General features: G+C 35.5%; 13 protein-coding genes across 13 annotated transcripts; 4 read left to right on the top strand and 9 right to left on the bottom strand.

Moving 5' to 3' along the window:
- Positions 1-267: 267 nt before the first annotated feature.
- Positions 268-1,197, bottom strand: EIN_370060 (adaptin ear-binding coat-associated protein, putative; the record flags this gene model as incomplete). Its single annotated transcript, XM_004259387.1, has 2 exons — positions 268-1,066; positions 1,112-1,197. The coding sequence occupies 2 exons, from the start codon at positions 1,195-1,197 to the stop codon at positions 268-270; spliced, it is 885 nt and encodes a 294-aa protein (XP_004259435.1).
- Positions 1,198-1,345: 148 nt separating this feature from the next.
- Positions 1,346-2,108, bottom strand: EIN_370070 (hypothetical protein; the record flags this gene model as incomplete). Its single annotated transcript, XM_004259388.1, has 4 exons — positions 1,346-1,780; positions 1,827-1,922; positions 1,965-2,037; positions 2,098-2,108. The coding sequence occupies 4 exons, from the start codon at positions 2,106-2,108 to the stop codon at positions 1,346-1,348; spliced, it is 615 nt and encodes a 204-aa protein (XP_004259436.1).
- A 472-nt stretch (positions 2,109-2,580) lies between these two features.
- EIN_370080 (hypothetical protein) lies at positions 2,581-3,852 on the bottom strand (the record flags this gene model as incomplete). Its single annotated transcript, XM_004259389.1, has 1 exon — positions 2,581-3,852. One exon carries the CDS (start codon positions 3,850-3,852, stop codon positions 2,581-2,583), a length of 1,272 nt encoding a protein of 423 aa, XP_004259437.1.
- A 164-nt stretch (positions 3,853-4,016) lies between these two features.
- EIN_370090 (NAD-dependent deacetylase sirtuin-2, putative) lies at positions 4,017-5,084 on the bottom strand (the record flags this gene model as incomplete). The annotated part of the gene is made up of 1 exon (XM_004259390.1): positions 4,017-5,084. The coding sequence occupies one exon, from the start codon at positions 5,082-5,084 to the stop codon at positions 4,017-4,019; it is 1,068 nt and encodes a 355-aa protein (XP_004259438.1).
- Positions 5,085-5,872: 788 nt separating this feature from the next.
- On the bottom strand, positions 5,873-7,006 carry EIN_370100 (actin, putative; the record flags this gene model as incomplete). Its single annotated transcript, XM_004259391.1, has 1 exon — positions 5,873-7,006. The coding sequence occupies one exon, from the start codon at positions 7,004-7,006 to the stop codon at positions 5,873-5,875; it is 1,134 nt and encodes a 377-aa protein (XP_004259439.1).
- Positions 7,007-7,321: 315 nt separating this feature from the next.
- Positions 7,322-8,116, bottom strand: EIN_370110 (hypothetical protein; the record flags this gene model as incomplete). The annotated part of the gene is made up of 1 exon (XM_004259392.1): positions 7,322-8,116. One exon carries the CDS (start codon positions 8,114-8,116, stop codon positions 7,322-7,324), a length of 795 nt encoding a protein of 264 aa, XP_004259440.1.
- A 978-nt stretch (positions 8,117-9,094) lies between these two features.
- EIN_370120 (hypothetical protein) lies at positions 9,095-10,081 on the bottom strand (the record flags this gene model as incomplete). The annotated part of the gene is made up of 2 exons (XM_004259393.1): positions 9,095-9,846; positions 9,922-10,081. 2 exons carry the CDS (start codon positions 10,079-10,081, stop codon positions 9,095-9,097), a joined length of 912 nt encoding a protein of 303 aa, XP_004259441.1.
- Positions 10,082-10,452: 371 nt separating this feature from the next.
- On the top strand, positions 10,453-11,994 carry EIN_370130 (hypothetical protein; the record flags this gene model as incomplete). Its single annotated transcript, XM_004259394.1, has 2 exons — positions 10,453-11,811; positions 11,914-11,994. 2 exons carry the CDS (start codon positions 10,453-10,455, stop codon positions 11,992-11,994), a joined length of 1,440 nt encoding a protein of 479 aa, XP_004259442.1.
- Positions 11,995-12,069: 75 nt separating this feature from the next.
- Positions 12,070-14,652, bottom strand: EIN_370140 (hypothetical protein; the record flags this gene model as incomplete). The annotated part of the gene is made up of 1 exon (XM_004259395.1): positions 12,070-14,652. The coding sequence occupies one exon, from the start codon at positions 14,650-14,652 to the stop codon at positions 12,070-12,072; it is 2,583 nt and encodes an 860-aa protein (XP_004259443.1).
- Positions 14,653-15,385: 733 nt separating this feature from the next.
- EIN_370150 (hypothetical protein) lies at positions 15,386-17,077 on the top strand (the record flags this gene model as incomplete). The annotated part of the gene is made up of 1 exon (XM_004259396.1): positions 15,386-17,077. One exon carries the CDS (start codon positions 15,386-15,388, stop codon positions 17,075-17,077), a length of 1,692 nt encoding a protein of 563 aa, XP_004259444.1.
- A 74-nt stretch (positions 17,078-17,151) lies between these two features.
- On the bottom strand, positions 17,152-20,679 carry EIN_370160 (hypothetical protein; the record flags this gene model as incomplete). The annotated part of the gene is made up of 2 exons (XM_004259397.1): positions 17,152-17,241; positions 17,290-20,679. 2 exons carry the CDS (start codon positions 20,677-20,679, stop codon positions 17,152-17,154), a joined length of 3,480 nt encoding a protein of 1,159 aa, XP_004259445.1.
- A 541-nt stretch (positions 20,680-21,220) lies between these two features.
- On the top strand, positions 21,221-21,847 carry EIN_370170 (hypothetical protein; the record flags this gene model as incomplete). Its single annotated transcript, XM_004259398.1, has 1 exon — positions 21,221-21,847. The coding sequence occupies one exon, from the start codon at positions 21,221-21,223 to the stop codon at positions 21,845-21,847; it is 627 nt and encodes a 208-aa protein (XP_004259446.1).
- A 517-nt stretch (positions 21,848-22,364) lies between these two features.
- On the top strand, positions 22,365-23,921 carry EIN_370180 (carbon catabolite-derepressing protein kinase, putative; the record flags this gene model as incomplete). Its single annotated transcript, XM_004259399.1, has 1 exon — positions 22,365-23,921. The coding sequence occupies one exon, from the start codon at positions 22,365-22,367 to the stop codon at positions 23,919-23,921; it is 1,557 nt and encodes a 518-aa protein (XP_004259447.1).
- Between the last annotated feature and the right edge of the window lie 507 nt (positions 23,922-24,428).

Consider the following 24,428-nt stretch of genomic DNA (forward strand, 5'->3'; position numbering starts at 1 on the left):
ATTTTTTTTAGTTCTTTTATAATATTTTTTATTAAATTTGTTATATTTTTTCTTTCGTTTTTAGACCATTTTTGTAAAATATCAAATATAATATTTTTTACAATGATAAGTAAATAATAAAAAACTAATTTTTATTTAAAAAGGAATTATAAGAATAATTTAATTTCTGTCATTAGTTCTTCAAAAAAAACTACACTATTATAGTTTTTTTATTAACAAACAACTTACAATGAGATTAATAAAAGTTATGGTAAATGGAATTAAAAATTAGAAGAGGAATATATCGAACGAACTTTTCTGTGTATTTTTGTTTTGTTGGCTTTCCTTATGACCTCCGCCGAGCATTCCGAAATCGATCAAATTTAATGTATTCGGTTCCTTTTTCGGTGGTTCGCTCGTACTTTTTGATGTGTTACTTCCACTCGAAAAGCTTGAGAAAATGTCGAACGTATCATTTTTAGATTCAATTGTTTGTGTATTTTGTTTGTGTTGACCAAACACATCAAAATCGATTTTTGACTCGCCTTGTCCGCTTTCGTTCTTTTGATCAGCTATGACTAACACAATTTCTTCTTTCTGTTCTTCCAAGTCGATCTTTTGGACTTGACTCACCTCAAATCCAACTTGTGGTGGCACTTCCTTTAGTTCTCCAATTTGTCCAAAAGTGTCTTGAATCGCCTTATTTGATTTCACTTGAATAGTGACCTTCTCGTTCTCACCGATTTCAAAATCCTCAACTTCCACATGACTCTCCTCTTCTAGTTTCTCCTCTCTCCCTTTCTCCTCTTTGTGAGTCTCTTCAATCGCTTCTTTAAATTCCATCGCATCCCCTCTCTCAGAAAACCCGGCTCCTATGATCGCCTTTCTCCCTCCATTCGTCTCCGTCACATTCACTATAAAAAATCGACTACTGTCATTCACTGGCTCCACCGCACCTGTACTGATCTCACTGAAGCAAAACGGCACACCACTTTTATCACTAAAAATAACTCGAAGCTTAGTGTCCCTCTTCACTACTTGGCAGTCTCCTTTCCACATAAAGTCGTCTTGTTTCCACTCACCAGCGCTTCAAATTACTTCCTCTCCTCTCCGTCTTTCGTATAAAACAAACTTTCGATGGACTTCCCCGTTTGTTCCAACAACGCGGAATATCATGCTGTCCTTTTTGAAGAGAACGGTGTCTTGGAAGTCGTTCATCACCTGCTATTATGAGTTCTTCGAGTAAAACAATGAACGCACTTTTCTTATGAAAAAAAGACGATAGGAAAACTAGTCAATACTAACAAATTTGTTATAAATTATAGAATTTGTCTTCAAACCACAACATCAAAAAAAAACTCACATGTTATAGGATCTGGCACTTCTTCTTGTCTTTCTTTGGTTTCTCTTTCTTCTCCGCCTCGACGACACACCCTTCGAATAACTCTTTGTGTTCTGTTAAAGCTCTTTTGATATAGTCGTTGAAGTCTGTAATCATTGCGTTCTTTTGTGCTTCGTCGAGTAAATTGTACTCTTTGATAGGGCAGTCCTTAGGCACAAATGACTCAATTGATTGTTTGATGTTGTCTGTGTCTTCTTTGTCGGAGTGAGTAATGATGATATAACGATAAAATGGTGTTGTGTTATGATCGACATCACCTATCTCTTTGAAGAACCCATGTAAGAAGTCTCCCGAGTCTGCTTCTGTTCGAGAAGCAACGTAGAAATGGATTTTGCCTTTAGTCAGGATTTGGTTCGTTGTTGTTCGTGTGTCCAACATTGATTCACCACAACTGTCATACTTCTTGTTATTCTATTAATACTTTACAATAAATGGAACAACAAACAAAAGTGAAATGATATTGTTTCTCATTGAATTTGAGTTGAATGGATGTCTCTGTTTCAGTGGTAGTCGGTTCATACTCCGTCGGAAGGGCTTTACCCTACTTATAAATATACTCACACTAAAACTATCAGAAACAAACATTAAATGCATCAACAACACACGTTTTCCCAACTTTGGGCATTCCTAACAGAACAATTCCAACACTTTTTTTCCTTGAAGTCAATATCGATGAAATGAAGTAGACAAATTTTAAATGATTCGACTAGACAAACTCGGTAGACATTTGTATTATTAGCAGTTCTTTTCATCTTTTCCACTTTTTACTATTTTTAATAATATCGATTTTAAAAATTGTAGTTATGTCTTTTCGGTATTGATTCGACGATATTTTTTGGTTTTTTTATTTTGTGATTTTTTATTTTTATTTTTGTATAACATTTGACCTCAAATTTTGCTTTTCTTTCTTTATAATTTTTTTATTATTTTGGAAATCATTATAATTTTGTAATTCTGTTTTTTATTATATAATAAAATTAATTTAATTAATAACTAATAACATAATTAAAATTAATAATAACAAAAACTATTTTGGAATTATTAATTGAAATTATAAAAACAAATTTTTTGTCTTGAAAATGTTCAAGACAAAAAATAAATGTATTATTTTTATTAACAATTTTATTATTAAATATAATACATCAACTCGTATACTACTAAATCAATCCAATTAGAATCAATCGACTTCACTGCTTTTGTTAAACCTTTTCGACTTTTTTTGGCTCATTTTGTTCTTCTATTTTATCTTCAGCTTTTTTGACTTCTTTTTCTTCTTCGATTTTAGTTGGGCAATCCTTACTCAAATGTGTATGACTTCCACAAATAAAGCATTTCTTCTCTGTGAGACCGACTCCACTTGTCTTCCCGATAGGAGAGACAGCTGTCGCGTCAATTAATAAAACATGTCCATCCAAATTCGCTTCGCTCATTTCGTTATAAGCGACAACGGCTTGTGCTTGATCGACGAAATCGACATATCCGACCCCCCGCGAATTGCCGTTCAAGAAAGTTGCGACAAAAGCTTGTTTAGGGTTATACTTCCTGAAGAGTCTTAACAAGTCGACCGACTTATACACTGTCGGCAAGTTACGTACAATCAATGTGTAAAGCATCTCCTCCTTCTCAAACAGCATAGTCCTCTCGAGTTCGTTTCTTCTGATCTGTTCTTCTTTCGAGACGACAGACTTTGTCAATGCGTACCCAAACGTCGGTTCCGATATGTCCATAGTCATCTTTTCATTCTTTTTTTTCAGTGTTTTTCCAAATTCGATCACTTCTTTGTTGTCTACTTCGACAGGAAATGCTATATCAAACTGACCTGGAAATTTGAGCTTCGTCACAAACAGTGGTTTAAACTCCTTAAAAATCTCTATCAATTGGTCATCTGTGTAATGGAGTCTCAAGTTTCTTAACATGCATTTCTTAAAATACGTTCCAAGCTTGTCAGCGTCCTTATTGGCTACAGTTCGTGCGTCAAAACTGTTAATTATATCATAATTAATTTTAGAATGTTTCTTATTATACTTCTCGCCTCCTTCTCGGTCATGTCTTCGAGTGTCATTCATCTTCTTTTCATTTCCTTTATACTCACGAGTTTTAGTATCTTTCCATCTGGAATTCTCTTTTGTTGAATGTTCAGTACTTTTCTTGTTAGGGTGTTGGTATGTACTCTTTTTGGTCATCGTATTTAAACTCGAAGATATTTCCTTTGGTTTCTCATTGTCAAATGCTTTCATTTTCGATATCTCAAACCCTGCGCCCTTCTTCTTTTCTTCTTGAAATACTACTTGTGGGGTTTTGTCCTTTTGCTTCGTCGCTTGCACATCCTTGACAACTTCCTTCTTTTTTTCTTGCTTTTTATTCACTTGTGGTGGCGCCGGTTTGACTTCCTTTTTTACCTCTTCACTACTTTCGCTGTCGCTTGAAGACCCTTCTGAAAATAAGTCTAAGCCGTCGTTCTCCTTACTCATATCTTTCTTATTTTTCAATTCTCAAACCCTAAAAAAACGCTTTTATATTTCTTTGCTTTCATTGCAATATACAACAGTATTAACTATAGTATATAGTTAATTAAAATATATTTAAATTATACAGAGGAGTCTATCTAATTAGTCTATTCAATTACTTTTATTCGTCATTTCTTGAACTCAAAGGCGTCCAAGTACTTCTGAAATGCGTCTTTTTGCCCAATCTCATTCACTATGTCAAATATAATATCGTCGCATTTGCCAAGTAATTTCAAGTCGTCTTTGTAATTGAAATCACCGACGTCTTCCATGTTAATTAAAACACGAGGTGTTCCCAATTCTGGCATTTCTGCAAGTGAAGCAAATGGTTCTACCACGAGGGAAGTCCCAATACAAATGAGTAAGTCGCAGTCTTTGACATATTTAAAACTATCGAAGAACCTTTTGGGTAAGTTCTCTCCAAAGAAGACGATGTCTGGCTTGATCACGCCGCCGCACTTACATTTCGAGACCTTCCCCAACATGACGTCGTCGATGAATTCATCTTTTTGAACCAATTTCTTGCACTTTAAACAGTGACCGGTGTTGTAATGTCCATGTGCAAAGACGGTCTTGTCATCGGGGATATTCGCGACGGTCTCCAGACCGTCGATGTTTTGAGTGAAGAGCATCGAGAGGACTTTCAAGTTGTTTAAGAAGCCCACAAAGTGGTGCGTTGGTGTTGGAAAGTACTTTCCGATACCTGGCATCAATTCCTTCGCAAGTGTATAAAACGGTTGTGGGTTTTCTTCGAAGTAATCGATGTCAAAGACTGCAGTTGGATAGGGCAAATCATATTTCTCTAAATTGTCATATAACCCCGTCCCAGGCGTTCTGAAGTCTGGTATACCAGCAGACGTCGACATCCCTGCACCCGCCATTACTACTATTTTCTTTGGATGTTTAGCTTTCATATACAGTCCAAAGCCTTTAATGTTTCTTGGAATGAATGGTGGAAGGGATGTGGAGTACTTCTGATGCAAACTCAATGGAAACTCCTTGGCACACTTTGTGCAATGATACCCAAGTTGATTTGCAAATACAAAGTGGTTGTGTGTAGCGCTACACGATCCACAAAAGCCTTTATTACACGTCACACAAACTAAGTCGGCTTTTTCTTTACAATCTGTGCATTTGTTTATAATCGCCTTAGGCCCAATGGGATGCAGATCATGAGGAAAATGTTCACACGCCATATCGATTGTTCATTTTCAGTTTTGATGTGTTTCATTGACAATAGTGGTTCAAATCTTTTTATTCGAATTATTATTATAGTTTAAATATTAATATTAAATTTAATATTTTTAAATATTAATTTGTTGTTTAACAACTGTATTTTTAATGTTAAAACAATGTAACAAGTTTTAATAAATGGAAATAAATACAAAGGAGAAATGGAAATACAAAATTTTCCTTTAATTAGAAAGAAGTTGACTCAAGATTGATTTAATAATATAAAACAATTATTAATATAATCACACAATTTCATTGAAATTAAAAACTTGATGGTTTATAATGTTATTTGGTTATAAAACATTAACAATATATCAGTGGGGAAAATTATTACTGTCATTGACCACATGTTCATTTGTTTTTTAAATTGATAATCATTAAATCCAAATTATTATCCATTTTTTAATCATTGGAATCAAACAAATTTTTTAAAATAATTAATTAATTTTTTTTGTGATAAGTTGTTAAATTAATTTATTAAAGTGTCGGGTTTAATACAACAATAATATGTCAATGATTCGAACGTTTTTGAATACAACAATGTTAAATTCACACCACATCATCATATACTTGTGAATAGAAACTTTTTTGTTCAAGTTAATCATGTTATATTGAAAAAGTTGTAAGTGAAATCTGTTTTGTATTTGTGTGTTGTGTTTGATAATAAACAACTATTTTAAACTAAAAATATTAAATTAATGAAATGTTTTGTTGTATAAAAAAGAGAATAGAAAAGTAAAATGTGAATGAATTAGAAGCACTTTCTGTGGACGATGGCTGGGCCAGACTCGTCGTACTCTTCCTTGGTGATCCACATGTTTTGGAAAGTGGACAATGAGGCAAGAATTGAGCCTCCGATCCAGACAGAGTACTTTCTCTCTGGTGGTGCAATGACCTTGATCTTCATTGTTGGTGGGGCAAGAGCAACCATCTCCTTCTCGAGTCTGTCGTTGATGCCTGGGTACATAGAGGTTCCACCAGACAAGACGATGTTTCCGTACAAGTCCTTTCTGATATCGACATCGCACTTCATGATTGAGTTGTAAGTTGTCTCGTGGATACCTGATGCTTCCATACCAAGGAATGATGGCTGGAAGAGTGCTTCTGGGCATCTGAATCTTTCGTTTCCGATAGTGATGACTTGACCATCTGGAAGTTCGTATGATTTCTCGAGTTCTGATGATGAGGCAGCCTTCTGCATCTCTTCGTTGAAGTCAAGAGCAACGTAGCAGAGCTTCTCCTTGATGTCTCTGACAATTTCTCTTTCAGCAGTTGTGGTGAAAGCATAACCTCTTTCAGTCAAGATCTTCATGAGGTAGTCGGTGAGATCACGACCAGCAAGATCAATTCTGAGAATGGCGTGTGGGAGTGAGAAACCTTCATAGATTGGGACGCAGTGAGAAACACCGTCACCAGAATCCATGACGATTCCAGTGGTTCTACCAGAGGCATACAATGAAAGGACAGCTTGAATTCCAACGTACATGGCTGGGACGTTGAAAGTCTCGAACATGATTTGTGTCATCTTTTCTCTGTTAGCCTTTGGGTTCATTGGGGCTTCAGTCAAGAGGACTGGGTGCTCTTCTGGTGCAATTCTGAGCTCGTTGTAAAAAGTGTGGTGCCAGATCTTCTCCATGTCGTCCCAGTTGTTGACAATACCGTGCTCAATTGGGTATTTCAAAGTCAAGATACCTCTCTTTGATTGTGCTTCATCTCCAACATAGGTGTCCTTGTTGCCCATACCAGCCATGACTGAGACTTGTTTTGGTCTGCCAACAATTGATGGGAAGACAGCTCGTGGTGCGTCATCACCAGCAAACCCGGCCTTGCACATACCGGATCCATTGTCTACAACAAGTGCTTGTACTTCTCCTTCTTCTCCCATTTGAATGTCTTCTTCTTTCAAGTTTGTAGCTTATATATTGTTTGGTTAAAGTTTGGTGTTAGAGTTATCGTTAGTCAGTTCTTTCAGTTCGCCGAATAGTTTTGATGTTTTTGTATTGGTTTTTTTTAATAGTTTCCATATTATTAGAAATAGATATTATAAAAAACATCCCATAATACATGAAATGTTATTTGATGGTGTTACTACACGCGTATTTAAAAAATGTTATTCAAGAAATTCAACAAACAAAAAAAATCAATAAAAAAATATAACCACTTTCAACATTGTTTTAGTTGAAAGTATTTAGAGTCTCCCTTAATATTGGGTTGATAAGGAGACATATATAGGATTTAACTCCACAGTGTATAATACAGCTGTGGGACACTGAAACACGCTTGTCAGTTGAGCATTGGGAAATTGGTTATTCCCCATTGCCATATAAAAACAAGGTGTGTCCATACTAAGTGAATTGGTTTGAACCGATGTATCGGTTTGTTTTTCATCTATACCAGAAGACTGTGTTTCTTGTGTATTAGAAACGCTAGAACTCTGTTGATAATCATAAAGGTTTTCGGGTTCAGTTATCAGTGTGTTGTAGAGTTGGCATATAGAAAGGTTATAAGGATCTAAAGTGGCCAAGTTTTGCCTTCTCGCGTAGTGTGTCTTAGGAAGTGCTCTGATAATGCCAATCACACCAACCCCAAATTCTTTGAACCCCTTCTCAGAAAATGGGCCCATCCGTGCATACTTCACTTGTCCTATTTGTTTCTTGCTTGAGTGTGTTTTTCGTGCTTCAGAGCCCAATTCAAAAGTTTCAGCCAGCCATCCTGCAATAAAATTATATATTTGGGCGTCTTCATTCTTCTTGGTCTTTCTGTCCGCATCAACAATCCTTGCAAACGACGGAAACAACGAAGAAGATGTTATTGTGAAGTGGTCAAAGTTGATGAAACTTTTGTTGTTTAAAACAGGACACTTGATTCCAAAGGATGCACCATAACAATTGGCAAGACCAATAAGTGCTGCATTACTTATATACTCACGCTGGGTGCTTTCTCTTTTAGAAATGGTGTTTTTCTTTAAAGACGAGCTTGACTGGGACAATTCCATCTGTGTCACTTTTTTAATGAGTTTACAGTAATTTTAGTAACTTTTTATTCCAAAATTTCAACTTTAAATTTTTCACTTTATTATAATTATTATAAAAAAACTATACATATAATTCTTTAACGCTTTTCGATTGTTGAGGAATTATTAAAATAATTTAGAATAATGTTTTAAGACTGAAGCCAGTCCCAAAAAGTTTTTTTCGTCAATTTTAAATAAAAATGTCCCAACTTACGGGAAGAGATAAGTCCAAAAAATATTAAAATATAACTATTCATAAACTAAATAACCAATAACACAACCAATAACATAAATAAGGTTTAGACCGTTTCACCAATCATTTTCAAACATTTCAAAATTAATAAATACAGTTGATTTGGTAATATTTTTGAACAAAATAACGGGGAAATGTTGCTAACAAACGAAGTGGAAAATTTATAACATTTTTCAAAAATAATCACTTAAAAACTGACTGTATGAAACTACACGATTCTCTTTCCTTAACGTTCACGACGCATTTTTTTCTTTAATTTTCATTTAGTAATTATTCAGTTACAGTCGTTTGATTCATTGTTGTATTCGGTTGTTTAGTGCGTGTTCGTTTATACGTTATACATGTCTACATAATTTTTGTTTACGTCGCGTAGCAAATAAATAGTTTTATTAGTTGATGTAAAAAGCGTTGCTTCTTTGTTTTTAAACTGAATTGTTGACAATCAATTTTATTATTTTTTTGGTTTTTGTAGCTGTGTGATACATTTAAAATTTATGTGGTTTATTTAAACCATTGCATGTAGTTTTTGAGTTGTGAATAAGAAAAAAAAATCAACCAATCAATATCAATTTATATGGTTTTAAGACTGAACTTATAAAAAACTCTGAAATAACTCAAAACACAATTTTAATAGTTATTTTAATTATTTATTTATACTATATAACAAGTCATTGCAATTGTTGAACCCCAAACGAATTAAAATTCAATCAATAGTTCGGTCTGAAGTGTCCGTTCTTCTTCATCCTGACGTATGTTTTCTTTTTCCTCTTCATTGCGATTTCCTTTTCTTTATCCGTTCTTGGCTTCTTCTCTTCATTTTCCTTTTCTGCCTTTGATATGAGTTGTTGGATCTTTCTTGTTCTCTTAAACTTGTCATCTCCTATTTTCGAGAAACTGACGACCTCCTTGACAAACGCATTCTTGGCGTATTCAGCAAGACCAATTGGTTTGTACAAGTCTGTTTGCAGACGATCTTTGACTTCGACAAATGATTTGTGAATCGACTCGACGATACCTTCCTTCAAGTATATGACCATGACATCCGCCAACAGCTTTTTTGCGTCTTCGTTGGGTTGTTTTGCTTCTTCGATATAAATGACATCGTTTAAGTAATCGTAATAGAAGTCTGCAATTTTAACAGAGATGTTAATAGACTGTGGGAGTTGATTCAGTGGCAAGAACTCGTTAAATAAGAACTCGTTCCATTTCTGAATTTGGTCCAAGTCCCATCCACAATTCGCAATATACAACAAATACTTCTGAATTAATTGACACAACAAGCGCTCATACTTCTTAATACGAACATAGTCTATTGTATCCCAATAATGTTCTAATGTGACCATCCCAGCTTTCACATAGTCCAACACATGTGCTGGCTTAAAGTTCACTGTTGTCATGAAAAGGGTTAATTCGTTTCGAACGGTTTGTTGATAAGGTCTTCCGTCACTATGCCAATACCCTAATAATAAGTCCAGACATGTTTTCTTCTTCTAAATATATTATAATATGTATTTTATATAACGGAATGACAAACAGAAATAAAGTCCAATCCACACTTCTAAAAGTTGTTCATACGTTGTCTCGTCTTTCAAAATAAAGGCCTTTGTTTCCACCCATGCGGCGTCGCGGACGGCGGTGTCCTCGTTTGATAGTCTCTGGCTTAGAATCTCGCCTAGTGTGTGTTTAGCTTCCATGAAAAGTAGTTTAGGGTTTTACAAGAAGACCTTCAACGTGATTCTCTCAGACCACATTCCATTAATACTCATCATTATACGCAATTCTTTCATTTGTTACTAACATTAAACAATTATAGTATATTAATAATATAATTATAACTTACCATTAGCATTTATATTAATAGTTTATTTAATAAGAAAAATGCCATATAAAGAGCACTTTTTACAGACAACGACATTATTTGTAACTGTTTTTTTGAATATAAAATAGAGTAAGACGTCAAGGAGAGCAAACTGTATAATTTTTAATTGTATTATATTACTATAAATACTATTTGAGTCAGTCTCTTTTCTTTTTGAGAAAAATGGATGTATAACTTAAATACCACATGAGTAATAACAGAGGAGAGCAACCGACATTAAAAAAGAGATGTGAAATGAGTGCGGAGGTTCTTGCAGTGCTCCGATCAAAAAGACGGGAAGACGCACTGAATGCGGTTCGCCTTGAATCGATCAATTTGATGTCTTGCAATGAAGAAGAGTTGCCATCTATCGAGACGATGATAGAAACGACTCAAAAAGCAATTCATGGGGATATCTCCAGTTTAAAACTTCTCCAGACGTTCTTTTCGTCGAAGTGCTTTGTCTACAACAACTTAATAATGAAGTACCAATGGTGTGCCACACTTTTAAATTCGCCGTTTAACTCCAACAATGAATACGCCCACTATGTGGTACTCTTTCTAGCTTCGTACACACAGTCCAACCACCACGAATATTCAAAAGACCTTGTTACTGCCAAAATAGGAGATTATTTCTCCTTTTATTTCAGTAAAGGTGGTGAAATAGCACGGGCATTGCTGTGGTGTGTCTCTAATGTCAGCAGTGAAGGGACTCTTCTCGCAGAATATTTTCTGAATGCGGGGATAGTCCATTACGCGCTTGAATATTACAAAACAAATCCCGTGAATAACCAGACGATTGTGTGTTGGCTCTTCTCAAACATATTCATCACACGTGTACTGTACAACTTAGAGATCATACGAGAGATCTTTATGTTCCTTGTCTCTTCACTGAACTCGACGAATGTGGAGACTGTCAAATATTCTCTCTGGGGAATTAGTTATCTAGCAGAAACAACAAGTTACGAAGAGTTGGTTTTATCAAAGGAGTTAATAAATAAAGTGATTGAGCTTGTCCAAAGCAAATACGAAATTATTGTTCTCCCTGCAATGAAATTCATTGGAGCGCTTTCGACCAAAAGTGATCGCGTAAGCTTTATATTGATCAACTGTGGGATATACGAAGTGTTACAAAAGGTGATCATAACCAACTTACAGAATGAGCGAATACAACAAGTGGTGTATTGGTCCATTTCAAACATGATTGGAACGTCTGATGTGTCACTAGCATATCCACTCTTCACTAACACTCAAATACCACAAATGATTTATGAAACAATGAAATCAGTCGACAACCCACCCGCTTTAGAAAAGGAGTTACAATACCTATTGGTCAATTTGGTCTTCAACAAAGACGATTTGTATCTTCAATTGGTCATCAGTAAAATACCCGGAATCGGCCAGTTACTCGTCGAAACGTTATCAAAAGACCCGCGACAAACTCTCGTCAATATGTTAGTCATCGGCATATACAACATATTAATGTTTTACATCAATCAAAACGTCATGCCTTCCGATGTTATAGACATGACAAGTTTAGTAACCGCCCTTCACAAATACGAACATGTTTGTTATTATAATTATTATAATTATTCTATTATTATTATTATTTTAATTATTATTACTAAGATCATTAATTACTGATTCTTCAATACAATTGACGGGCAGGAGACTTTCCTCTCGGAGCGTGTACGACTGTTTATACGAATGATTTTAGACTCAATTGAAGAGTCGAGTGTCATTGAGTGATTTTTTAGTCGTTACAAATTCGAACAAAAACACTCGAAAGAGTTAATAACAGAGTACATCGCGTAATGCTTCACGTCACTGCGACATCTTTTCAAAGAATGCAAGTCTGTCCTTGATTCCCGTTCTTTTTGGTAAAGGAGTGGGTTCCTTTGTTTGTTCCATTGGCTTTCTTGGTGATTCAATTTGACTGATTCGTTGGAAAGTCTTTGGTAATGTCTTTTGTGTTGCCATGAGCTTATCTTTACTTTGCGCTGTTTCTTTACTGTCACTTGGGCTTTTCTGGTGTGTTTTCGCTGCTTTGTGGTGGTGTTTAGCACTATCGTCCGTCTTCTTATTCTCTTCGACATTGAGTTGAAGTTCTTTTTTGTGCGTTTCATTCTCTTGAGGACTCTCAAGTTCAATTTGTGGAACAGCAATTTTATCGTTAGAATCACGAGTTAAATTTGAAACCGAACTTCTCGTTGAAGTCATTTCTGTTGCAATTGATGTGACAGTTTCTGCGTGTTGTTCCAACTGTCTTTCAGAGAGTTTGTCGACGGTGACATGGAGATTCGTATTTTCCCGTCTCAGCTCAGCAATTTCATTCTCCAACATGTTCATCTGAGTTTCACGTTCTTTTCTTTCTTGATTCTCAACGTCTTCTTTCTCTTCAATTTCGACTTCTCGGCGTTTCTTCTGGTCTTCCATATTCCGAATTACCTCGCGCTGTTTCTCATTTTCATTTTGAAGTGTTTGAACTTCTTTTGTGTATTCTTCATTCAACTTTTGAGCATTTGAGAGCAGTACATTCAATTCCTCAATTTTAGCAATCAACTCTTTGTTCTCTCTTTCAACATTACTCGACTCACCCTCACATTGTTCATTCCTTTCCAGTGTATCCATTGAATCAACTCCTTCTTTCTTTGCGTGTTGTAATTCACTGTTTTCCTTTTCAAGTTCTTCATAGTGTTCTTGAAGCTTCTCTAATTGGACTTTCAATTCGGTCTCATTCGACAATATCGCTTCGCTCCCTTCTCTCATCTTGAGGAGTTCCTGTTCCTTCTCATCAACACTTTTCATCAATTCACCAATTTTTTGATTCAGTCCCTCACTCATCTTTTTAAGTGCATTATTCTCTTCAAGCAAAACATTTGGATTCACTTCAGTGCTTTCATAATTCTCTTTGTTATTCACCAATTCACCAATTCGCAATTTCAGTCGTCGATTCTCCTCATCTAACATGTTCAATTCGTTTGTTAACACTTCAAGTGCTTTTGTCCGTTCATTTTCAAGTTGTTCCTTTTCGACTCGTGGATCGTCCACACCCTCTCCTTCATTCTCCGAGTTCTCGCTTGTAAATCCCGACCCACTCGAGAGTCTCTCCTCCTTCATTTTGTTCACAGACTCCTCCAATATTTTGATCCTCCCACTCATCTCGTTCTTACTCTTCTCAAGCAGTGTGTTCGAGTTCTTGAGCTCGTTTATTTCGTTCTTAAAAATTTCGTTCTCCTTTCCAACGTTTTCGTTGTGTTTCATTTTGTCCAGTAGTTCAGTGATTTGTTCACTTAATCTCATATTCGACTTCTTTGTTTCGTTCATTTCGACGAGCACACAGTCTTTCGTTGTCTGCAACGTTTTCTCAAGCTCTGAGTAACGACTTTTCAATTCAGTGTTTTCCATTCGCAAGCGTTTGTTCTCTTCCACCATTTCCATTTCATTCTGGTGGTCATTAGAGGCGCTCATTCGTGTGACTTCCGTCAATCGATTTTGCAGCTTCAATATTTCGTTCGTCTTATCTAAGCACTCCTGCACTTTCAAGTCTAATTGACTCTTCGTTTGATTGAGCAGTTCGTCCTTTTCTACAATCGACTTTTCGGATCTCCGAAGTTTCTCGTCTAAGTTGTTGTTCTCTGAGCTGTACGAGTCTAACTCATCTGTTAACTTCGTCACCAAATCTTCCAATTCGGGATTTGGATTTAATTTGTCTTTTAATGAATTGACCTCGTTTTGTAACTCCGTGATATAGTCGACCTTCGACTCGAGTTCCTGAACTAATTTATTAGCCTTTTCATTGAGCATTTCAGACGTTTCTGCTTTCTCATGGATTTCACTTTGAAGTGCTTGAAGTGCCTTCTCTAGTTTGGTATTATTATCAAGTAACACACCCTTTTCTTCCTCAAGTTTCATGATGTCCTTAGTTTGAGTGACACTCTCTGCTTTCAGTTGTTCAACTTCAGAAAGAAGGTATTGCATCTCTTCAGTGTCGTTGTCGTCCTTCATACACTCCTTCATCTTGTCGTCAAGTATTTTATTTTGTTGTTTTGAGAATTGGAATTTCTCTTTGTTGCGTTTGAGGATGTCGAGAGAAGTGTTATTACATTCATATAAAGTGTCGATTAATAGTGCAAATTCAGAAGGAAACAAAGTCTTCTCATATTTTGAGACAAATTTGATGATATTGTTTTCAAGTGTTGTTTCGTCCGTCTCTTGTAACTCTTCTTTTGTGACAGATATAACATCATCAGAAATCGAATACTTTTGTTGGATCAGACAAATCATCTCTTCATTGGAAGATTCTCTTAAGCAATATAACTCTCCTGATTGTTTCGAAGACACATTAATAAGTTCAAGAATGATATTGAAAAGTGCTACATTTTGTTGACGAAGTTCCTTTTCCATTTCACTTTTTTAGTGTAAAAGTGGGGATTTTTTTAAAGTTTTTATTTTTTGAATAATCTTTTTTTTTCTGGCTTTCTATCAAATTCTCTGTTTTCAAAAAGATTTAGCGGATCATATCCATTATTTTTGAGAAATTTATTTGTTGATATAAAACCATTTTAGTCGTTAAATATAAATTTAATTTATTTATTTTATAATAAATATGAATTATAAATGTTTAATAGTATAAAAAGTATTGAATTACTTACCGATTACTTTTTTTTGAGTAAACAAAAAAAATATGTGAAATTTTTAATTATTATATTATTAAATTATTGAACTAATAATTTATAGTTAACTAATATCAACTATTACTATATTATCAATTCATCATTAAGAAAACTACAAAAACAATCATTTGAAATTTTAAATAATTTTTCAAAATTTATCAAAAATTATTCAATAATGATTTTTATGTACTGATATAAAAATATTATATTTTATAATTCATACTATGAACTTTTATAATGAAATCAAAAGTATAATTTTATTATAATTATAAATTATATATGCTAATAATTATATTATAATAAAACAATTAAATTAATTAATCAACTTTGTTTTTTTCAATAAGCTTTATTGAAAAAATTATCAAAACGAAAAAAAAAGTTTATAATTCCTCAATTTCTCAACTTTTTTATTTACTATTTTATAGTAATTTTATAATTATGAATTAACAACTTTTAAATTTCATATGAACGCAGAAGGACTTGAGTCAGACAATAACATCCGAGCTATAACAGAGGAAATCAATGGACTTATCGATCAAGTTGGGACAAATGTTGACGAGATCCAAACAATGGAGATATACAGAACAGTTCAAAAAGCCCTTCGTGAATTAGTGACGACAACCGACGTCACCCAGCTACTGAAGAATTTAGTGTTTACTTATAACAAACGACACTTAAGTCCTCAAACGTTTCCAATAGCTGTAACTGAAGTGTTTGAAACAGTGAAAGTGTCTTTAGTTAATGTGAACACATATATTGGAGCATGTAAAATGCTTCTTTCTCTTCTTTTAATAGCACCAGAGAAAGAAGCCATCGTCGAGTTAGTTAAAGACGTGACGAAGTATTTCTGTGAGGAGCTTTCAAGGCTTTGCGAGATCAACGAAGTCAAGAAGCCGATTTTTCTCTTCTTACTTAAAATCGTCAAAAAGCTTATTCTTCACTTTAAGTCGCCGACTCTGATTACTTCCAAAGACTTTTTAATAACACTCAACATCGTCGCAACAAAGCTGATTCTTCTCCAGAACTGTGAAATTGAATCAAAAGAATTGGACAGAACGATTGAGCTCTCCATACAAAACGAACAAGTTGTTTCTGATATGCCAACGTCATTGCCGTTCCCCGTGAACTTCAAATACGTCTTATTTTCAACTCTTAAACCGATCGAAAGACTCACATCAACTCTCATTCTATTGACACAAAGCGTTGTGATGACACAACAAATATACGAAGAAATGTATTGCAATACATTAGAGCATTTAGTGGAGTTGATGAAATCATTTTCAAAGCTTATTTCACTGTTAGACTTGTTCCTCACAGGCAATAGATTAGTTCAGTTGTTTTCCTCGAGAATTTTATATGTTGTACTTTCGTTGGTTCCGGTGCTCCAACGGAAATGCATTGTCGACACACTTCAAAATGACATTTCCGTGTTACTTGCGCTCTTACTTAATGATCCAGCGAACGATGAAATACTCAACGAAGTATATATTAAGTACTTGGGGGCACTTCCAGGCAACGACAATTTAGTGCGGTTCCTCTGTAGTCGTCGTGAGATCGGATTTTTCATTCGAGAAGTTGGGAATTTTGATATGCAGTCGATTGGAAATGTGGTGACGCCACAGACACTCCAATTTTTACCAAAAGAAGCACTGGTGTCGATCAGTGACGCAATTCGCGCGAAAATGCCATCTCTGACGGCTTCCCGAGTGCTCTCCGTTATTATGCGGTCACTCCCAAGTTACACACAAACTGCAGTGGAGAGGGGTGTTGGGGACACAATTGAATATGCTCCTTTACTTGTCTGTCTGAACAAAGAGTGTTGTCAAACGATCATTCGTGGATTTCAATGTGATGGACTGGAACATTGCTTTTGGCTTGCATTCTTTTTCAAATACGCCACAGTTGGTGAAGGCGAAGAAGTAAAAGAAGTTGGGGAAGGTCTGAAAGAGCAGTTCATTGCCTTTTTGAGAGCAGAGGCGACGGGAGAAGTGGTTCCGCTTGTCTCGAAGGTAGTTGTGGTCAACATCAGTAGTATTCAAGTGATAGAAGACATTGAGAAAATGATGTTGAATGCAAGGGAATTAGTTTTAAAGAATGGGGATGCTTCTGATGTGTGGAACAAATTCATCACAAAGGTAGTGGGGTGGAAAATTTGAATGTTTATTGTGTTGGTTGAGTGTGTTACGCCATCAAAAGTTGTTTGAATACGGTGAATATTTAAATTATTGAGTTACTCTGGTTTGGAATGTTCGTCTTGTGTTCTCCGACTCTTCCCTTGTTTGCAATATTTGTTTAATGCGGTTGTATACACCAAATGCATCTACTTGTGAGTTTTCTTGTTCAAACACTTTCAACGAATCGAACAAACCATATCAAAGCCATACGCTGCTTTCTCGACTAATTGTGAGTCTGTGTCATTCATCAATTGCAACACATCGACATACTCTTCGAATCCGTCAAAGTTTGTAACGAGTTCTTCAGGGAGTCCATTTTCTTTCATTTTAATAAAGTCGGTTGTGGAGAAGTTCTTCTCGATGTCCACAAATCTCTCGTCACATTCCGATGGTACAAAATTGATGAGGAAGAGGTGGAGGGTTTCTTTTAAGACCAACAAGAGTTGTTGGTAAGCTCCTATATTCTTAATTTGGGAGTGCACATGAATTGCTTTCAAAAAGAGTTTTGAGACGACGACAATTGTGGTTTCATTTGGTCTTCTCAAGAATTCGTAGAACAGTTGAGACGAGAAGAACGTGTTGATTCTTTTTTGTGTGAATTCGTCGTTGACCGTCAACAGGCGTCTCAACACATAAAACGAATTTTCAAGTCTGTCGAATGAAACGGTGTCAATCACTGTTTTGAAAACGACTTCTTGATACCAATCGTTACTCCCAAGGTTTAAACAGACTTCTTTTGAGAGTTTTATATCCATCAACTTCCTCACTACATACTTCAAATTTCTAAAGATGAAGCACTTCGTTTGATTTAAGTCGATTTCTTTCGCAATTTCTACACATGCCACTTCGTTTGTTGTCGGGTTTAAAAGACGTAGAATCAAGTGGAAGACGGGAGTGAAACTTATTTCTCGATATTCGTCTTCGTCGATCTCTGACGTTGGAAACCACTGTGAATACGCATTCGCTAAGCTTTTAAACACCTCCACACTCTCGGGAATTTGTTCAACCAAATTTCTGAAATCAAATTCTTGGACATTACACATGAAAGTGCTTATCCCAAGTTTGTTCATTTCTTTCCCTTCAACAATTGCATCCCGCGAAAAATCGTTTGAGAGTTTTAAAAATTTCAGCACAACAGCCGCCGCAGTTTGGCTTCTTACACTCGAGAGTCTTGCAAACAATTCGCAGACTAAACAAATGAACTCCGGACACTCGATCTTACATAGAGAGTAAAACGAGAAACACGTGTTAACCGTGTTGCACATCTCTATGAGGACATCTACGTTGTTCACAAATTGCATGAAGAAGTCGATGGCTTTGAGCACATTCAAACTTTTTAAAGGGTTTGGGTGTTTGACGAGTATCTCTTTTGCTATCCACAACACGTCATAGAGAGCTCGAGTGTTATCATCGAGAGCCCATTGTTTCAAGTTGTATGAAATCCTTCTCATCCCTTCAGGAGAAAATGCTCTTTGCTCAAGGTGTCTTGCTATGACAAATGTGAAGTAGAATTTCAACGTCTCAACTTCATTTTTGTACCACATCGCGTAACTCATTTCAATATCATTCCCCGCACATTCTTTATTCAACACTTTTCCAACATGTGGGTAGTCGATTTTAAAGTCGTCTTGTCTCTCATACACCAGTACAATGGGGAGAAACTCGTTGGAGGTATTCGGTAAATTGTCTTTGGTCATCCCTCTCGCAAAAGTTCTGAATTCGTTCTCACAAATTGTCACATAACTCTTCCCATTTTTACCATCTTTGCATATTTCAAAGGCGGTGCCGCGTCGCCTGAACCAATAATAACACTCTTTGTCACAAACAACACGTTTCAATACACCAGATACCAATTTGTACTCTTTATCTCCTTGCAATTCAAGACGGAAAACTACATTATGCACATCAATTTGGTAGTCATTTGTCTTCTCCATCAATTTGTACTTCACTAGAAATATCGGCCGATGCGTTTTGGGGACGATAGGACAACTCTCACTCACACATGGCGTTATTTCTTCCACTTCATAGTTGTTTCTTCCACTCAATGAAATGAACTCTTCAACGCAATCATTCGTAGAAACGTCGTTCAATGCCGTCCAACAATCAATTTCACTCCCCATTGCGTAAATATAATTATAAAGGAGTTCATTCTTTGAATTGTTCTCTTCTGTTCTCACAACACAACTTTTTATTACATCAGACGACAGTAGCGCCGTGAATATCGAATATTTGTATATCGACTGCGTCTGATTGAATCGACAAACAAGTTGATTGTTCATATTGAATTTACTCCTCTTTAATGACCACTCTTGTACTAACGAAATAACTTTTTCTTTTGCGGTATCAAAGACTTCGTCAGAAGACTCATCAACACATTTTTGAAACACTTTCAGCAACAATCTCCGCGACTTCACACAAGTCACTCCAAATGTCGCGTCTTTCATTAATGGAATATTCCCGTCTTCGTATGACGGGAACAAACAATTTGCCAATAAAAGTGCACTCTTTTCAATTGTATTACACGACAAATTCGTGTTGAAAATGCGCGAAACAAAGTAGCTTGCAACATACAATTCAGTGTTTTCAAACCCATTTGGAAAGACCCAATTGCCACACACAAAGTGTATGTGTGACATGAACAACTCCTCTAAATATGTATTGTAAAATGTTCCATCTTTCACGCATTGAGCAACAAGCATCTTCTCGGGACCACTCATCGAGGTGAAGTCAAAATGTGTGTTCAAGTCGAAGGGAATAGAAAGACCCAACTTCTTCATATGTTTGAAAACACACAAAGATGTCACTTCTTTGTTTGCGATAGTCGCCATCTCTGCGAATGAAAGATTATTAACTCGACGTTTCAACTTCTCGCAATGTGGTATCAAAAGTCTGAGAATTGGAAATGCAAGTGCATTAAATTGTCTTAGAAAAAGTATGTCGTGTTCACTCCGAATCACTTCTTCTTCGTCGTCGCTTCTATCGAGAAACACTTTAAATACACTCTCTGAAAACTTCATCACGTCGTCTTCGGTGACTTCAATTTTTGTCGCGTTGAAGTCCATTTGAAACAACAAGGCTAATAGAGTTTGTTCGTATATCACCGTCTCAATCCGGTGATTCTCTGTTCTCTGAATACGCTTGAATAGCGTGGTAATCAAATTCTCGTCTTGAAACACTCTCACAACTCGTTTGGATATTTGTTCATCACACATCAGAGAAAATACAGCATAGGCACTTAATACGTCAAAGTCTCGCAAAAACATTTTGATGTCCCCAAATTGTGTTTTTCCAATTTGTAAAGCGCACGCGGCAACGACGTCCAATACCTCATCATTAAAATTCGATGCGTCAAATTGTCGAATCTCATTCAAAAATTCCGAGACAATTTTTGGAGTTATAAGTGCCATGTCTCCCGTTTCTACAAACAGTGGGTTGTTTTTAGACAATTTTCTACTCACGTGTTTTCTTTTTTTCTTAACATTTAAAACTGTTTCTTCTAATGTATCTCCCAATGCCTTCCTTTGAAATGATTTCTTTCTATACAAATCGTCAACACTCAATCCCGTTTTTTGAGAGATGTACATCGCAGTTTCTGCATCAAAAAATCCAATCTTAGGGAAAAATGATGGGCTTTCGTCTCCTTTTGAGAACGGGAGATTGTAAAGTGTTGGAATAAAAGTTTGAAGTTTGTCTCTTTTAGGGAAATAAAGGTTATGTGAAGGGACTTCGGTGCAAGAAAAAATGGTACAAAATTGAAGAATTGTTTGGTTGAGAGAGTAAGTAAAATTCTCGTTTGGGGATGTCATATACCAATTCAAGATTGCTTACTAAATAAGTATATCAGTTCATATTTTATTATTATAGTTTAATTTATTATTGAAATAGTTTTATAGTTAAAACCTCAAAATGTTTTTGAGTTTGTATAATCATTTTATCGGACATTATTATATAGTTTTTGAATTGAATGATTTGTAATTGTTATATTCATTACCGAAATATTACAAATTAAAATCTTAGTCATTTTGATTATAATGTTATAAGTATATTAAATAAAATATTATTTATTTCAATGAGTTATAATATGGCATATAAAGTCCATAATAAAAAACTATAAAACATTAATTTATGACTCACACAATCAAAGGAATAGCATGCGACTTTGGCAATGTTTTATTTGCGGACGGTTCTATTGAAGCTGTGAAAAAGCTTTCCAGCCAGTACGACAAAGACTTGATGATGTATGTACTAACTTCAAAAAGTGAGATGGGGAAACGTGTTCGAGCAGAAGACACATATTGGCCGACATATGAAGAGTCCGCCCGAAGAATTTTAAAGGAACACGACATTTCATATGATGAGGTAGTGGATGTGTGGTTCAATTCATATACATTGAACACTAAAATGCTTCATTTTCTTCAAAGAGCCAAAGTTAGTGGAATAAAGATTATAGCATACAGTGGCAACATAAGAAAACGAGTTGAATTTCTTTATCAAAAGTACCCCGAAGTACCCAAAGTGTTTGATGTTGAAGTTTTCAGTTATGATTATAATATGAGTAAAGAGAATATTGTGTTTACTGAACATATGGTCGAGAAGTCTGGACTCCAAGCAAATGAAATTGTTTGGATTGATGATGTCCTTCCGTTCAAAGTTTTTGCAGACAGAGTTGGAGTCAACTTTGTGTCATACAGAGACGAAGCCAAGTTCATCGAACAGCTGAAAGAGCATAGTCTTGACAAGTATTGGGAGTGATTAATTAATTAATTAATTAATTTAATTTTTATTAATTAATTAATTAATAATTCATTCACACATTCAAAACAATTAAATTCAGTGACATGTTATAATTAGTTCTTTTTAATGCCTTAATAATGCGTTGCACATGACGATAGCAACACACTTATTATATAGAGTTTGTATTATTTAATTAATATTTTAATTAAATATTAATAAAAGTGAATTAAAAGAATTTACCACCAGAAATGGGAACCGAAAACTACTCATTTTTTGAGCAATAAATTACACATAAATAATACACATTTTATTAATGAATTGTTGTATATTTATTATATACCAGGGTCGATAAAAATTAACTGATAGTTCCATTTACTATCGTTTTGGTACAATAATTCAAGATTAAGTTAATACTAAGCACTCGGGTGCGTATAAAATGGCCATAAAAAGTGTTACAAAAAAATGCTGACCTTTTCGATCCGAATGTGTAATTCTTGTCGCGACAAAATGTTTTGAAGAGATCTGAAAAAAAGAGATGTCGTTGAATATCACCTCGTCTGCTGCAACGAGTAAGAGTAAAATCAATCAGTTCATGCAGACCACTTTATTAATAGAAGAGCAAAATCTTGTGATAGGAAAACTCGTAGGGACTGGGCAGTACGGTTCCGTATACAAAGCGACTATAGCGGGGACGGCAGTTGCTTTAAAAGTGCCGCACCACAGTTTAGAGGGACAAAAGATGGATGACTTTATAGCAGAGATGAAAAACCTTCGTGGGTCTTGTCATAGGAATGTCGTATTATTTATTGGATTAAGTAAGATCCAAGGACATATATGTATAGTCACTGAATTTGTCCCTGGGGATTTAGACCATTTAATACACAAACAGACTTCAATGGAGTTGAAGGAGTTCTTAACGTGTAAATTTACGTTTGACATGAAGATGAATATAGTGTATCAATGCTTGCGAGGTATTCAGTGGGTGCACAACAGATACAATTTAGTCCACCGGGACATCAAACCGTCGAATTTTCTGATTGACAGTAATTTCACAGTCAAAGTGTGTGATTTTGGCTTCGCCGAAGTCGTGTCACAGGCTTCCGTCAAACAGCGGGGCACGCCTTTGTACGCGGCGCCCGAGACTTTGAATGGGGATGCTTCAATAGGAAAAGAGAGTGATATCTATAGTCTTGGTATAACCATATGGGAGTTATTTTATCAGCGATATCCATTCGAAGAGTACTACGATGCGTTTGAAGATGACTCCGAGAAGTTTAGAACATACTTAAACTCGGGAATACGACCCGTCTTGCCACGAGAGTATCTTGAAGAAAACAAAGATGAAGACCACAAAGAGCAGTGTGAACAGGTCAATAGTATCTACGGCGAAGGGATGAGAACGACGCCAGTTGAAATGGATGAGCTCATGAAAAGCTGTTGGAACAGTGTTGTCTCTAAACGGCCGACGATCAATGTGTTAGTGGACAAAGTTGCTTCATTGCAGTTAACGAAAACACTTGGGAACAACAGTGCTGCGGTGTGGTGGAAGGAACACTTTTCGAATCGAGGCGATGCGGAGAATGAAGTCACTGTGTATGAGTTCATCGATGCACTTGAAAAGACGCACAAATTGACTCTTGAAAAGAACGAACTCTTATGTACTGCGCTGAGTGAAGACAACGAAATCACTCATTACTACTTCGCCTTCTTAATTGGGACATTCGGGTACTTCTTCAAGAAGAAAAAACTGTTCAAGAACATGTTAGATACAATCAAATGCGAGTGGTACTGTCCTAAGATCTCTCGAGAGGTCTCGACGTCAAAACTTGAAGGTAAAACAGACGGGACTTTTCTTATCAGAGAGTCTAAAAGCACTCCAGGCAACCCTTTAACCCTATCTAAAAGAGATAAAGGAAAGACCATCAATTCGCGCATCAAATGTGATGTTCTTGACGAGAGTAAAGTGGTCTACTCCGTCCAAACCAAATCTAAAGAAGTCAAAGCAGAGTCTGTAAAAGATTTAGTCGAGCAACTCATTCAAATGAAAGTCATATCAAAGCCATGTACTGATGAAGAAGAGTCTCCCTATTAATTCGTTGTTTTCTATTGGAGTCTGTTTTTTCTTAATAGTAATATTAATAATAAAGTCTGTTTTCTATTTAACGATATTGGGTTTTTACTATTATTTATAATAAAAGTATTATAATTTATAATAAAAATAAAGTGGTTTTTCTAAAAAATGGCTTGTATTTTATTTTTTTGTTCTTTTTTTATAAATATGTGTTAAAAATAACAAAAAACGAAATGGCTAAACAACTGAAAAATTATAAAGCTAAAACGAAGAATAGGTTGGTCTTGAAATGTGAATACGACTAAATAAACTATGTCAACCGGGTTATTCAAAATGAATAAAATGTCATGTTAGATAGAGTAGACGCGTCAAATTATCATTTGGGTCATATCGAAGACGACAACAAGTGATTTGGAAAAAAAGTCAATGCCCAGGATTTGTTTACCATTAGTTTTAATTAATGACAATTTTATTAATAGTTAATGGTTTTTAATTAGCGATATTGAGTATTGTAAATAATGGTTTAAT

This window comes from Entamoeba invadens (assembly GCF_000330505.1).
Source record: "Entamoeba invadens IP1 unplaced genomic scaffold scaff_1105074726357, whole genome shotgun sequence".
NCBI classification, from domain to species: domain Eukaryota; phylum Evosea; order Mastigamoebida; family Endamoebidae; genus Entamoeba; species Entamoeba invadens.